The following is a 16,435-nucleotide window of genomic DNA, read 5'->3' as shown; positions in this document are numbered from 1 at the left end:
TGTCAGAGAAAATATAGAGGCCTAGCGCCTCCAGTAATATTCATTAGTTTTCATATTTCTGTGTAGTTCAAATGAAAAAACTTCCACTGACCTCTTGGAACCACGATGTCAGCTACCTGCACTGTGGGCTCAATGTACTGCTCGAATGCTGGCTTCACAAATTTATTGTACTGTTTGATGATGCCACTGATGTCCCGTCCACGTTGGGAAATGTCCCTCTTCAGCCTCCGTATCAGGCGAATGTCTGAATCTGTATCTACAAACACCTTCATGTCCAGAAGCTTAAATGCAGGAAGGAAAAGGGAGAAATCAGTTAATTAAACTGGAATTTTATCATGTGTGCATTTATTTCTTTTACTGCTGCTGTATAGATACACATTTACACAATATTTCAATGATGTCATGTTTCCCAAAATGCCTTATTGCCAATGGGGACATACAGCATGTTGAAAAACTGTACAGAATCACATCATTATACTGACCACTCAGAGATAAAAGGATAACACATTGATTTCTGTCAAATAAGGAAACATAGACTCCATGTCTTTACAATATGCAGATCAATCTTACTGTCAGGCTTTGTCATGACTCAACGGCAAATTTTGAGCAAGGAAAAAACCTGACTGATGCAAAAATCATCCAAACAAATGGCAGAAACAAACAGCAACCATACAGGCGTCATCTTTTAGTGTTAGAAGAGCCAAAGGCTGCAAAGCTTTGCACCACTGAAAGTGAACAGAAGCTTTGAGTTGCATCCATGGTTTGACATTTTTACAGCAGAAATGACATTGGGGTCAAGACATGTTTATGAATCCGATGAGACATCAGTTATCATTGTCACTTTAAAGAGAAAGTCAGCCCCTGATCTGTCAACTAAGCTCCATTAAACTGAACCTCAACTCAGCAAAACCAGGAAAAATCAATGAAGCAGCTCCACAACAGGGATGGAACAACAAAGATGGCAACAACCTTGCTCACAAAAAGAACTATTGACGACTGCTGAAATTAAAAGGAGTTTGTGAGTGATTTAGATGAGGATGACAATGAGAGTACAGGTATAACTCAGTTGCACAACAAGCCAGTGGATTCTGGCTGCTGTAAATCTGACAAACTGACCAACCCAAAGATGGCATGTTGCTGGATAAGCACGGCTGTCAGCTCGCAGGAGGTGAATGAAGAGTGGATTGTTCCCAAAGGTTAGAGAGCAACGCTGTGGTTGTAGATCATTTTCTAACCTGCCCCAGCAGGAGGGCTGCCAGTTTTACCACAACAGTGAAACAGAAAAGTGAAAAATTTGGTCAAAATTTAAGCTTTTAATCCAAAGTAGCCGCATCTGACGATTAACATCAGGTACTCTTGACTTATCAACCTCTCCTATAATGCCATTTTCACAATATACCTGTGGCCTCCTGCATTTATTAATGATGCTTGTGATGTAGTAAAGAAAACCATTGATCACCTTTCTGAGTGAGATGAATGTCTGCCTTTATGGATTCTGAAAACATGAAGAATGTGTCTCCCCAAAAAATGTTTTTTATCTCAGTCTTAAAAGGCAATTCATAGTTGATTTTCTTCTGTACACAAACTCAAGAAAAAATTGAACACCTTTCAGCAAAAACTAGGGCTATATGTGCAAGAGCAACAAAAAAGCATCACTAGTAACACTATTATTGTCTTATATAGTGGTGGAAAAAAGTTTTCGAACACCCCATGCATTTGTGAAATATCACCTTTAGGTCTTTAAGTACAATTTCTTTTAGTACAGTCACAGCCATAATACGAAACAAATCCTAAAAAAAGGAATTAAACACTTAAAATTGATTGGTTCCATTATAATAGATAAGACATTGAGTATTGGGTCATTTTGGTACCAGTGATCCACTAATGAAGGTTGTGTTTTTTAAAAAGACCCAATATCTGTTGCTGTGCTTCGTGTCTATATAAAGCCAGCACATTTGAAAGTTCTTCAGAGACAAAAATGGCTTAAACAAGGAACCAAACACAGGAAACACGCCTGAAGATACAGATTCTGGCTGTTCAGAGCCAGGAAGTGCAGATGCCGTCCTTCAGCAGTTGGATACACTCTTCAGAAATACAAACAAACCAAAAGCTTGGAAGACAAACCAAGATCTGAGCATCCAAGGGTTTCTTCAGCAAGAAATGACCTCATCCTGATCTGCATGTGCAGGGAAAACCACCGAACGACATCACAGGAGCTTCAGCAGTAGTGGTCAAACCAAACTGGTGTCCAGTGTTCCACCTACACTGTACGTGGTCGACTTTTAGATCATGGCTCAAGGTCCTAAAAGGCTCTCAAGAAGTCCCTGATCAATGAGAGACAGAGGATAGCCTGGCGTCGTTGGGTCCAAGCACACAAGAACTGGACAGACAGGAACTGGAAGAAGATTCTGTGGTCAGATGAGTCCAGTTTCCAGCTTTATCTTCCTCCTGCTAATGTGAGGCTATGCAGAAGACCAGGTGAAGCATTATCTCCAGCATGTACAGTACCTACTATCAAGCATGGTGGAGGCAGTATCATGGTTTGGGGATGCATGAGTGCAGCTGGTGTTGGTCATCCCACTCTCTGTGATGACACATTGAACTCTGTCAAGCATTATGCCATTCTCAAAACCCACATGCTCCCTTCTGCATGTGCACTGTTCAATTGGGGTAAAAACTGGATGTTTTAACAAGATAATGCCCCTTGAACACATCCAGGACCAGTAGAACAGTATCCAGGTCTTGGAGTGGCCAGTTCAATCCCTGGACATGAGCCCCATTAAAAATCTGGGGTGGATTATCAAAAGGTCTGTTTCAAAGCATAAACCGAAGAATTAAAAGCAGTAATTCCAGAAGAATGGGACAAGATTACCCCTCAACAATGTCAAAAGCTCATGGGGAACATGCCAGCCAGGATTAGAGCTCTATTGCTGCTAATGGCAGGACTACTGAATATTATTTTGATGATTTGATGGTTTATTTTTTGTTCAGTTTTGATCACATTCTCTGTTATTTGTTGACTTTGATACCAACAATATTGAGAATTGACATATTGAAACTGTCAAGAATTTAGTTTTGTTAGTTTTTCTTGTAAACAATAAACAAAAAAATACATCATTAGTATTTGTGTCTGTCTAATGCAGCCACACCTTTTGAAACACAAAAAGATTTTTCCACAAATATTTAACGATAATAAACTTTTTTCCACCACCATTCATAGTGAGCCTTGTTAAGAAATAGCAATTTTTAATTGGAATGAATTTAATTGGAAATTTTTCACAATGTCCAAAAACAAAAATTCGAATCAATGTGATATATGTTCCACGTGTAAAAGGAAGTATACTTTGGGGGTGTTAGGTGGTGAGCAGACTGGTGACAGCAAACACAATGAAATACAGATTCACCTTTTCTGAATAATTTCCGAATATCATCCTCTAAACTTTTGTAGAAAAAGTTGTGTTCCAAAAGTAATTTATCTTAGGTAACTGAGAGTTTTATTGGGAATTGGGTGGAAACAAAATGCAGTTAATGTGAGCACAGAGAGCAGGAGAGAAACAAACATTGTCAGCAGTGGGCAGGATCATACAAAGTTTGTGCTCGACAACTACTGGCTCCTCAGTGCCTATGTGAAAACTGGATACAAATCTTAGCAGCTTATAAAGCTGGGAGAAGGTTTACTTTTTGTAATTACACATTATTTGTTGAAGTTATTTTATGCCTTTATCAAGAGAAATAAGAAAGGGGGACAGAGAGAAGGGATGATGGGCATTCAGTGCCCAGATATATTCACATTTAAAAATGTAGATATACATCATGATTAAAAATTCAGTTGAGAAAATATCTGGCGATAAAAAAATAAAACAATAATAGGTAATTTTTAGCAAATCCAGTGATTTAATGATCTGAAAAACAAGCTACTTCATCACAATAACACAAAAACCCAATCCAATTTCACCACTAAGAAGCCCTATGTAATAATTTGCAACACTGCACACAATGGTCCAATACCACTAGAGAAAACATTAATGGTGACTGACAAAAGCCTAGCTCAGTTCTATTCCGTAATATCACCAAATCCTAACACCATGAAGCTGAGAGGCTGCATACAGACATATGTAGCATTTCAGTTTCTTAAAACAGACCTCTTTATTAGTGTATCAGATTTGCTGCTATAATTTACTTCAATTACAAGAATGGACATAAAACACAATTAATCACAGCAGACAATGGCTGTTATTAACTGAATCAAAGGGTAATCAACTACACAGCTGGGTCTCAGGAGAGGCTGCCTGCCTTATCTCCACGGTCCAGCCCCCTCACACACACACAAACACACACAAAGAGCTCCCCCTTTTATTCTTATGGATTTCCTCTGAACCACAAGAGTCTCTTTAAAAAGAATTAATTTACTCCCTTATAAACCTAATCTCCTCTTCACACACACACACACACACACACACACACACACACACACACACACAACTGTAGGTGTAAACCAGAATTTGTTGGCTAAAATGCAAGATTTTGAACCAAATTCTGTTTTGAGTGCATTTCTGCAGCACCCTTCGACTTCAGCTTTGACCATTTTTATGTACGTAAATAGGAATAATAAATATTTATCTTTATATGTAATTATTCAGTGGCTCTCCCAGAGCATAATTACCTCCAAACCTATAAAATGTCATCACCAGTTTAATACTATGTGGGACTCCTAGCATTCATTTTGTTTTACAGTGACATTAAATAGTCATTTAATTAAACAAATAAACGGATAAACCAAATCAAATACATGTCTGCTTACTTTTCCATTACATTTCCGTCGTTACGGTATAAGATGGTGACTGAGTGAGTATCTGATATTTAATAAAAAGCATGATCCCCTTTCCAACTGTCAGCCATGTACATATAAACTATTGAATTCAGAGGTAAATTCATATTGAGCTGATTGAATTTCTATTAACATAATAGTTTTTAGTTTATCATAAGTAAGCTTGTTGGTTGATCAACTGTTGGCAGTTCCATTAATCAGGTGGGTGGAGAAAAACTGAATTCTAAAATGCTGTAGTAGCATCTAAATGAACATTCAAACACTTTTAAAGTCAGAATTCCTCTTCAGTTTTGGGATCATAGCAAAGACTAATGGGAGAGGTCTGGCTGCACTACGCATTAAAAACAGACAGCATTCATAATGCTGCATTCCGTATGTTAACAAAGTGAAAACTGTAATTATTAAAAGAAAGTAGAGCAGAGTGGAGGGAGGAGGAGACATCATTCTTACCTTTAGCAGCTCCTTGTTGGCAAAAGCCAGGATGCCCTCAAAGATGACAACATTGGCCCCGTACACTGTTTTCTGTCGGGGGAACAAATTAAAGAACAGGTTCACCTTTTTCAAGTCTAGCTAAAAACAATGCTCACAGAACCACATGTCTGATGAGGGCGATACTAGTCACTGTAATCAAGCCATCTGCCCACACTGGCTGTACTGGTAAACATGCTACTTCTTAGCACAATTCCAATGTGTTTGTAGCATCACCGGTGTGTAGACGACATGAAACAAGTAGCATATCAACCAAAACTAATGGCAGTATCATGCAAATGAGGGTATCAGAATCACTAGTAAATAATGATGTAAAAATGTGAGAAATTTAAAGTCTATATGTGCTACTTAAGTACATTATACAGCATGAAAGATGATGTTCAGTTGTACCTCAAAACGGCATTCTAGCCTTTGTAAAAACAGCAACCAGACAAATTACATATATCAGTTAAATACTGGTGCATCTGCACAACCTTAACCCACGTTCGCCCTCTTTATCTGATAAACCCCATGTTGAACCCCCTTTATTACCAGGAGAGCAAGTGTGTGTGTGTTTGGGAAAGAGATTAATGACCAATTCAATCAAAGACAAAATGGTGCTGAGTATGTCACAATCCTATTACGTTCTTCTGACCGCCTTCATGCTAAAGTCAATGGGCTGGACACTTCGGTATTGATTTTGAGAAGGAAAGGGAGTAAAGGAGAAACAAAGCTAGACAGGGAGACAGAGTGTGGAGGCAGGGTTCAGAGAAAGCAAATTTTAAAGAAACAGATGAGTGTTTATTGATTTGTTCATTTCCTTGTTCTTTGCTAAGAGATGATTTAGTGGGTCTTTAACATGTTTAAGTGTTGGTGCCTCAAAGCGAGAGAGCAGCCGACCTCCATTTTTACCAGACAAGAAGTGAGAAAACTAAGCTTCTCACTCTTGTCTATGCATATAACTGGTGAAACCACACAAGAAAACACAGAGCATAACAGCCTGAAGCTAGCTGGCCCTCGCAGCCCTCAGCACCCTCGGGGCCTGAGGCTTAATTACATTCACCCCAGTACAAAAGACCCATAAAATGATTTTAGAGTTACAAGTCATGATAGGCGATTTCCCGCGTGATGTTGTGCCTTTCAGCCATGAAATTACATTGCAAAGAAATAGAGAGGAGTCGTCAGAGAGCTACACTGCCAGATTGATTCTTCACAATGCTTTTGGGAGAAGATGCTGGGGTTAATGCCCTGCACACTAAATCCTTAATAATTAGCAAATTAGCAGGCATCTCAACTGGCATCAGCTATTACCCCCTGTAGGTGTTTAGTGATTTGTAACCGCAAAGGTAATTTTATCCTCTAAAGAATCTAGGGATTTTATTTTAAATAAGATCAAATATACTACACTAACTGAATTGAAGCTGATGAAGGCTGTGGTTTTCCTTAGCTACTCCAACACTGTCAGAAATATGTCAGATTTTATTACCAGTTCTGCTCCAAATTAATAGTCTGCAACAATATTGTTGATTTATAATGTAATTAAGTTGTAAACTGTAATCTGTTTAATCAAAACATATTCGTCTGTATTATAGACAAATAGTAGTGTCTAAAAAAGCAACAGCTTAATGTAAAGTTAGAGAATAAAATTTCCTCAGTAATTACTTATCAGGACTTTATTAGCCATTAGTTATGTGACGATCGGCGTATGTTTTACCGCTTGTCTCTCTGTTAGCAACATTACTCAGAAACGGGATTTGGATGAAATTTTCAGGGAAGGTCAGAAATGGACCAAGGACCAAGTGATTAGATTTTGGCAGCGATGCAGGTTATAGTTCTTACCCATTCTTTGCGTCTGCAGTGGGAGGTGAAGTCATACACCGGCACTTTGATGCTTTTTCCTTTCTTCAGCTTTCTGAGGACGGTGACCAGCAGCTCAAAGTCGAAGGCATCAGGGTGATCAAAGTTGTACTCATTTTTAGCAGCCAACTCCTGCTCTTCTTTATTCAACACCTGAGACACAAACAAACACAGCAGCACAAGTGATGTCATCTCAGTTACAGATGGTCTCAAGTTCCCAGTTATCTCAGACCAGCATGGATTTTCGTGGCCAATGCTGGTGTAGCTGACAACAAGTTGAAATTTTGCCATGTATGTCAAATTCCTGCAACGTGAAATATTTTTAATGAATTCAAACCTTTGGTGCAGAAATAATGGTGACTATTTACACATATGACAGTAAAAATCTCTCTCAGTGCTGTCCAAAGTTATTTAAGCTAGTTACAAAGTTATGAAAAGGGTCAGCTACCAAGATGTTGTGTATGTAAACACTTGAGAATTTAAACTCGTGCTTTCTGTAACGACAAGCTAATGAGACGGAAACTAGGTTAATCTGTGTTCCCACTGTTGCATTAATACAGTATATGCACCACAGTGTCAGACTACAGTCAGTCGCTGTGTTTCGCGTTCAGAAAAATTAGAGGTAAAACACTATGTGCTATGTAGTGTAAGCATTCTTTAGCGTTTTTGCAAGATCAATATGTTTTGGTAAAATGTCACATGATGGTTATTAACTAGATTTTAATACATATTTTACGCTTTTTAAAAAAATTGTATTGGTTCTCAAGATGGGATAATTGTGGGCTACAAGCCTTAAATCACCTCCAGACTGTTACACTGGCCCTGATGACCTTTACTGACATAAAGTGAATGCACAAATTCCTTAATGACCTTGTGATTATTTTAACAAGTTTAACCTTTAAGGAGGCAGAACAGATCAGAATAAAAGTGCTGCCAATGCAAAAGAAGCTCTTCCATTTATCTATCTTTTCATCAATAGATATTTATGTTACTGTTATATGTACAGTATATTCACAATTCATATATCACTCTTCAATCAAAACTTAAACTTATTGAGTAGTTCAGTTAAGTACACAACAACAAATAAAATGTACATAATTCATCACTGCAAACCATCTAAAAGGAGTTTTCCTTTAAGAATAAACCCTCCCCACTTACTTCACTCATTACTGTTCAATGAACAAAGACTACAACAACTAGGAGCAAATCCATAGCAACACACAGACATGACTGACTCTTTCAGCAAGGAGAAGAATCTGAGAAATCTTCGATTTGTGGTCTCAGAGGAGTAAGGCGTGTAATTGATATAAACCACTGTGTTCAATTGGTTATCTGTCTGAGGCTTTTGCTTCACTGAATTACGCTGATATCAGCAGTGGGGAGAGACTGACGAGATGTTTGATTGAATTCACTTTAGTATTTAATTTACACTGATCTGTTGTTTACAAATCAAAAGCTGCTGAACTACTATGGAACACTGGACTTAAAATCCTGTATGAGAAACAAAGGAGTGTCATAATTGCAGGGATTAAAGCTGCTAGTGTATAATCATTAGTACTAAAGTGCTGTTAATCAAAGCTCTGATTTACATTTTAAATTACAACCAACAATGAGTGCTGTCAGATGGATCTTGTACCTTGTAGAACGAGTCCATGGACAGCAGAACCACCCAGGGAACATCCAGCGCCTCGATTATCTTATTGGCTACCGTGGTTTTCCCAGAGGCACTTCCTCCACACAGACCTTCAAGAGCATAACGGAGAACCACAGCACAGTTAACTGTTGTTATCATTTCTTCTTAATAAATGGTGAAAAACAACAATTGAAAATCATCAATGGATCACTTTGTATAATCAACACTCCACAACCCAAAGATAGAAAACATTACAGAAGCTGAGAGCAAGCAGAATGCTGGTATTTTTGGTTGAAACATGATTAATCTTTTGTCAGTTGACTAATTTTCACTTTAATTTACAGAGGTAGCACTACCATACATCTGCTCTATCATCCATCCATTATCTATACGCTGCTTAATACTCATTAGGGTTGTGGGAGTGCTGGAGTCTATCCCAGCTGACTCAGGGCAAAGGCAGGGGACACCCTGGATAGATCACCAGTCTATCACGGGGCTACATATAGAGACAAACAATCACACTCACATTCACACCTACAGACAATTTAGAGTTACCAATTAAACTCAGCATGTTTTTGGACTGTGGGAGGAAGTCGGAGTATCTGGAGAAAACCCATGCATGCACAGGAAGAACAGGAAAACTTCATGAAGAAAGATCGAAGGCCGGGACGCGAACCGGGGATCTTCTAGCTGCAAGGCGACAGTGCTAACCACCAAGCCACTATGCAGCCCTCAGTTCTATCAGTGATATGTTATTTCCCGTTATAAGAGGAATCAAGAAAGTGGCAGTCTTGATGAAGTACATGTATACCACTTAGAATTTTCCTGATTTTACAGTTGAGATTTCTGGCACAACTTCACTGACATGTAGTGTGCATAGAAAAGGGAAAACATTTTTAAGCATCCAAACTCAAGCACACCTTCATCCAGGACATATGAATTTGTTAAATCAGTGAAAATACATTCTAATATATCTGGCCTGGTCCCCACTTTGCAGGGTACTTGTAATTTTGTTTCCCTCCCCACCATAGCCTTCTGTATTGACACAAAGAGAAAGCAGAGGCTGTGCAGATTACGACACAGTCTGATCCTGTCTGACAGCAGAACTCAGAAACCTACTACGCACAAATAGAAAAAAGTGATTTTGCATCCCCACCATGTACCTGCAGCCATCAGTACTGTCATTTCTGCTGCAGCACTGCAGCCGTTCAAGCAGCGAAACCACTTCAGTTCTGTCACCATGTTAATGGATTCCCATACGCACACACAGCATTTGTAGATTGTGGATAGGCTGCCTAATTTTCTCTCTGTGCCTGTAATCTTTTTTCCTTTCATTATTGTTCTAAAGCAGGGATTATACTTCTTCTTGCAGGATGCGTTTATTCAGCAGTTTCTTTTATTTGGTATGCAGTGCATTTACATTTGTTTTCACCTCCTTGGCAGATCATCTGATTAGAGTTAAATCACAGTTTGCTTGATGTGCAGGTCGACACAATGCATTGATGAGATCCGTGAGGTGTTCAAGTTCTTGATTTTTGATGTATTAACTGAATAGTTCTTTTGGCAGCAAAGCAAGTTTATAATTTCTGCATAATCAATGTGACATTTGAAAGCAGACAGCGGATGCAGTTCTGTTCATAATACAAAAGGTCTGTTTCAGTCGGTTGAACAGATGGTCATGCTGCCCTTTATATCAAACACAGAAACCAATCTGGGCTCCTGTGGATGTTTCTGACAGCTTGCCTGCAACTCTGCACGTTTTACAAAATGTAGCAGCTAGTTACAGATGGCAGCACTGTGTCAATGTGAATTTTCCTGAGGTATATCAAGTACAGTAATAATAATAATAATAATAATAATAATAATAATAATAATAATCATAATAATAACTTTATTTATATAGCACTCTAAGAAAAGCATTCACAAAGTGTTTTGACAGTCAAAACATGCAACACAGACAATCAAGCAAGATATAGGAGATAAGTCAATTAAAATAAATCGGAAAAATGATAATAAACTAAATGAATAATCAGCTAGAGTAGCACTCATATCAAACATGGGAACTAGGCAGCTTCAGAATTAAAGAATAAGATTGAGGGTTAAAGTTAGAAATTAAAAATCTTAAAATTAGAGTATTAAAGAATTTGGAGAGTAAGCAGACATAGCCCAGGATTTCTGGAGAATTTAGAACTTCATACTGTGTTTGGGCACCATCGATATAAACCAAAGGCTACAAAGCAAAGCACATCCAAACTCCAGCAGCCACTGCTTCTATTACAACTCTTTTAATTATGAATTGAACAATATGAGGATGACGAAAAATGTGTCTCCTTATAACAAGCATTTCTTTGAAGCACTGTTTGTTTTCCTGGTGTATGTGCAAACAGTACGCTTACAGTGAAGACAGTCCGCGTGGTCTGAATGCAGACGTCCATAGAGGGTCTGCATAAACCCTCACAGACTTGGGTAGGTGAAGAACTTTACATCATGCGCATCCTTGCAGACAACTGACATTTACACCTGACTAGATATGATAAAAATGCCTTCATGCACACATTTCTGTGCCTGCAATGATTTGGAAGTGTTATAGTAAGTGTGGTGGTGAGGGGCAAAATGATAAAAGACTACCATTGTGAGTAGAACCACAAACTGAGCAGGAGTCAGAAATTACAAAAAAAAATACTGGCACCAGTTCGACAGAAAGTTGGTCTGGAGCCCTGCCTTACCTCCCTCAGCCTCCCAGGTTAAAGACCACAACAGCAATCCTTCAGGACAACCACACCGGGAACTGGGCCAGAACTGCATGCTGGCTGGTGAGGAGGTGAAAAGCGGGAAGCATTTGCTGCGAAAGGCTGTGTGTTTGTGGGTGTGTGCACGCATGTGAGTGTGTAGAAAGAGAAATAGCCTACGGAGGTACTTCTGTGGTATAAACAACTCTCTGTGAAGTGTTGGAATGGGTTTTTTTTTTTTTTTTTTGCTCTGATAAGGCCCATCAAGGTCAAAACTGCTGACTGGGAGACTAAGGTAAAAACACTGCAGTTCTGCTTATTTCTACGTACGATTATAGCTCTGAAGACGTCATAGAAACACTAGTTCTGACATGCACATTGATGCAATAAAAAGAAAAAGAGCCTATCTGCTGAGTTCCTATAGATTCAGCACAGACGACAAATTTTGAGTGCGTCACCCAGCAGCAAAGCCTGGCCACTGAAACGTCCTGTTACAACAGATAAAACTGCCTTTTCCATTAGCAATAAAATCAGACTGCAGGGATCGCAGCCACCTCTGGTATCTCTGAGACTTTACTTTTCTCTGTCATCCCCTCCCCTGTGTCTCCCTCCTTTTTATATTCATCCATTTGTCCATCTGTTTTTGCTATCCCAGCAAATATACCCCTTCAAGCTTCTCGTTTAACCCTTATATTCCTCATTATTTTCCCTCCGTCAATCCTCTCCTCGATCCATCTCACACTGACCTTTGAGGCAGGTTGCTTTTTCCTCTCGGGCCATGCTCTGGCCAGCTCCCTTAAGTAAAACAGTCTGGTCTTTTAAAGTGGGGCCACAGTACAGCCGAGTGTGAAATTGTTGCCAGTCACTGCGGCCCATTGACAATAACAGATTGCAGACTAAAGATAATGTCCACCTCTCCCTCCACGTATCCCCACTCATGCCAATCTGATGTGTTTAACCACGGAACACTGGCTCCGCGAATGTCAAACACACACACACACACACTGATGTATGCACACACATTTAGTGTCTCTGTGTCACGGTTCATTGTACTGATGCTGGGACTCATCCTGAGGCGGATATTTCACTTTGCTGATCAGCAAGATGGCAGCCTGCTGTAAAGATGGACGCAGTGAAGCCACTGGGAACCTTTGAGATTCCTGACAGGGCAAACATACACAATCGAAACCCAAGATGTCAGTATTTTTCACAAAAATGTGTGGTGCCAATATGAGAAACCACTTTGGTAATCAAATTATATATTCAGCTATTTATCAAGCAAAAATACTGAAGTCTTGATTAGACTCAAATGCGGACATGACTAACACATACATTGGTATTACACTGGATTTCGATTCCACTGAGAGGGCTCCCTCCAATATCTGTGCAGTATGTCGACATATACGTATTCCATGCTGTGCACTTCCACCTCTGAAGTTTAGTCGCTGCATTAACACATATTTTGGGCTGCATTAGACCATCTGCAGAGGGGTCTCTGCACAGACGCTAACAAACTTGATCAGATGACAAAAATTATGAGGACCCTTGTGAACATGGAAGCATGAATTGGCAGTTATACTTTCCATGTACATGGAGATTCGCTTAGGGTCCACTTGACTGAACTGCACATGAGCCAGGAAAAGAAATGGTGCTCAAAACAAATGCTTGTTATAACATGAGAGTGTACATTCCCAGCCATGTACATCTTTAATTTATCATTTAATGAGTTGCAGCTGATTCTTTCCATGAACTGTGCCAAAACAAAGTAGGACATTTGAACTTCTCCAGAAACCCTGTGACTATATCCACCCACTGCGCTCCACACATATCAGGAATATTCACTGACACAGTTCTACAGTCAAATCTGTAACTAGCTGCTATATACTGTGAAAAGTGCAACGACACAGCCAGCCTTTCAGAAACATCCATAGAAATCGGGTGTGTTTTTCTGTGTTAGATATGAGGGGTTACATGGCCGTCTGTTTGGCAGAGTGATGCAACCTCTTACTGCATGAATACAGACACATGCCTGTCTGCTGTCTACAATCACACTTTACATCGGTCAGCGCACTTGGATGCAGAAACCAAGAACTGTCCAAACACACAAATCTAACATACAGAGTTTTGGTCTTAGCTTCCTGCAGAAAATACAAGTTACATGAAGAAGTCAGCTTGCGACCTAGGAAATTAACAAAAGGAGATGAAAGGAACTCAAAACTGCATGTGGTGATACTTCAGATTACCACTTTTTTCCTCCACACCATGAGAGTACCTTTTAACTATTTTAATCAGAACGGTCAAAGATTTTGGTGAATTGATTTGGTCTCACTGCGCAGCAGAAAAGGGATGTTGTCTTTTCTCTTACCAATGACGAAGGCCTCTTTGAAGGTGGTCCCGGTGACGTTGTACCAAGGCGGTCTGCCTGCTGTGTAGATGGTCCTTTTATTGGTCCTCAGCAACGGAGGCTCTGTCTTAGACTGGCTTGTGGTCCGTTTTCGTGGCGACAGCGAAGGGGTCAAAGGACATCGGTGGACACGACTTGAGAGGCTGTCCAAGGAATCATCTCCACTCCCACTGGGGTGGAAGACAGGAAGGTTAACCAGGAGCAAACACACTCTTTTGTACAAGTTTAGCTTAATATTTGTAGCGTAACTCAGTTTAAGCAATATATGCAGTCGAGTTATTCACTTTTTTTTTTTTTTTTAAACAAACCTGTGACTGGTCGTACAGTTTACCTATGTACAGGAGACGTTTGATTTGATACACTACTGTAGAGTTTGCTCAGTTGTGGAAACCAAAATACCGACTGGGATATACAACAGTTATTTTAAGCTTGACATGAAATGCATTATGAAGTCTGCATTATGCACTGAGACAGTATTATCTGTTTCAATTCTACAGAAAAATCCTTAAATGAAAAATCTGCTTACAAACATGTTACTCAACAATGATCATGAGCGTAAATAGTACTGATAATATTGACTACACTGAAGAATGGATCTGATTTAGCTCCTAATACTGACTGTCTGTCTGTATAAATGGTGGTTGCCATCAGAGATGCCTTCTTAGCTCATAGTTGACCCCCTGCTGCTGCTCCAATACAGGCATTTTAGTCATTGCAACATATCTGCATGCTTTATTCTGAACGTACAAGGCTGATGCTCTTTTCCAACCAAAAATAGCTCATCAAGACTGTGAAGCTATAAGTAGTCAGAAAAAAGACATCGGAGAGGTAAAACTGTTAAATTTGGCTTCCGTACGATTATTTAAAGTCTTTTTTGACTTATGGGGACATGCAGATACGCTGCTGTCCTGTGGAGAGAGAAGAGAAAGTCCTTTCACTCTAGCGTCTCTCTCTGAACTCTCCTCTCCACAGTGAGATTGCTGCTGTCGGTGTGGTTGAGGGGGAGGAAGGGGGAACTTGCCAACACTCCCCAGGAAATCACACCGCTGCCCTGGACGCAGCGTGACAGGTGCAGAGTGGGGCCACCATTCACATGAGTAAGGCTGTCATCACTTGGCTGTTCAAGTTAGATATGAATTGTTTGAAATGGTACCAACTGTCTGAAACGCTGCATCCCGCAGGGTAACTATTATGCAGGGAAATAATTCAAATTCTAAACTTTCTGAAGGGTAAACTAGGGGTAATTAGACAGACGGAGCCCAGATAACAGAGCAGGCAGGCCATAAATTGTATTTTTGGGTTGTTTAATCTTTTAGACAAAAGTAGTAAAAAGCAAACATAAGCTTGTTTGTGAAGGTTTTTGAAGTAATATATCTTTCAGAATCATAATATCTCCCATCCCTGGCTGATCAGGTGAGTATGTGCTCCTTCAAACCAACAACCCATACAACCTGGACAATCTATTTGCCTGCATTAACATGTAAATGCTGCTGGAGGAAGTCTAAACTTGTAATCACTGGTTCCAATACTAGCATGTTTCACAGTCTGCTGGGTTCCTGGACCAAAAATATTAGACAGTCTACCAAAACTTTTCTGAGATGTTGTTGACGTCAATCTCTCTTTTTAATCAAAATAAAGAGTGTTGTTCAGTCGTGCTTCTTTCAACTGAAACAAATCTCCAGAATTACATTGTTCTCGTCCGACACCGACTTTATTTGGATTAGACATGCATGTATTTTCCCTTGTCTATACCAACATTGGACAGAACTTCCTTCACTGATTACAGCTGATTCAAAACCTTGCAGCTGGAATATGATCACATCACTCTGGTGTTTGTCCATTTACACTGGCTACCAATAAAGTTCTGCATTGATTTAAAATTTCTATTCATCACTATTGAAGCATTAAATGGCCGTGCACCAAATTACATTAAGGATCTTTTCACCCTTTACATCCCGGGGTGCTCTCTTAGATGAGTAATTGGCCATGGCTGGTGAACAGTGGTGACCAGACCTTTGCCATTTCTGCATCCAAACAGCAAAATGGTCTGCTGTATCTTTTAAATGTCTGCTTTAAACACTTTTTTTATGGAAAGGCCCTTTATGAATGTAGGATAAAAGCTTGTGTTTTATGACCGCGTTTTCATTTCCTTTGCTTAATGATCTGATTAGTTTGATGATCTTTGCTTTGTGATCTGTTTTTATGTTCTGTTTTAAGCTACTTTCACAATCTTAATTTTTCATACATTTTTTGTGACGTCATCTAGTCTTTTTAATTATGCTTGTTTTGGTTAAGTGCTTTGTAACTGTGCCATATCAATGAAGTTTAGTATTGTATCATAGAAAGTGGAAAAAGTCTTTAGGAATTGGGAGATGCGGTGTCGCTTCTTTGGTCTACATTTTCCATCAGTTAGGCTGATTTTCAAAGGGCCTTATGGTGCATATCATACGCCGTCGCACTCATACTTCCAGCTGAGTCCTACTTGTTTTTGTTCCTATACTTCAGTATAATCCTGG

General features: G+C 39.5%; 1 protein-coding gene across 2 annotated transcripts in view; it reads right to left on the bottom strand.

Moving 5' to 3' along the window:
* Positions 1 to 16,435, bottom strand: part of si:ch211-243j20.2 (uridine-cytidine kinase-like 1) — a 34,152-nt gene that overhangs the window by 16,814 nt on the left and 903 nt on the right. For both annotated transcript variants that reach the window (XM_023279984.3, XM_023279983.3), the window contains exons 2-6: positions 13,881 to 14,089; positions 8,790 to 8,896; positions 7,136 to 7,306; positions 5,279 to 5,350; positions 92 to 281 (exon numbers count right to left, since the gene is read on the bottom strand). In XM_023279984.3, coding sequence (XP_023135752.2) covers positions 92 to 281; positions 5,279 to 5,350; positions 7,136 to 7,306; positions 8,790 to 8,896; positions 13,881 to 14,089 — 749 coding nt within the window. The remainder of the gene's footprint in view (positions 1 to 91; positions 282 to 5,278; positions 5,351 to 7,135; positions 7,307 to 8,789; positions 8,897 to 13,880; positions 14,090 to 16,435) is intronic.

Source organism: Amphiprion ocellaris, chromosome 12 (assembly GCF_022539595.1).
Source record: "Amphiprion ocellaris isolate individual 3 ecotype Okinawa chromosome 12, ASM2253959v1, whole genome shotgun sequence".
In the NCBI taxonomy this organism is placed as follows: domain Eukaryota; kingdom Metazoa; phylum Chordata; class Actinopteri; family Pomacentridae; genus Amphiprion; species Amphiprion ocellaris.
Note: the sequence above shows the minus strand (reverse complement) of the source record. Positions and strands in the feature narration are given on the sequence as shown.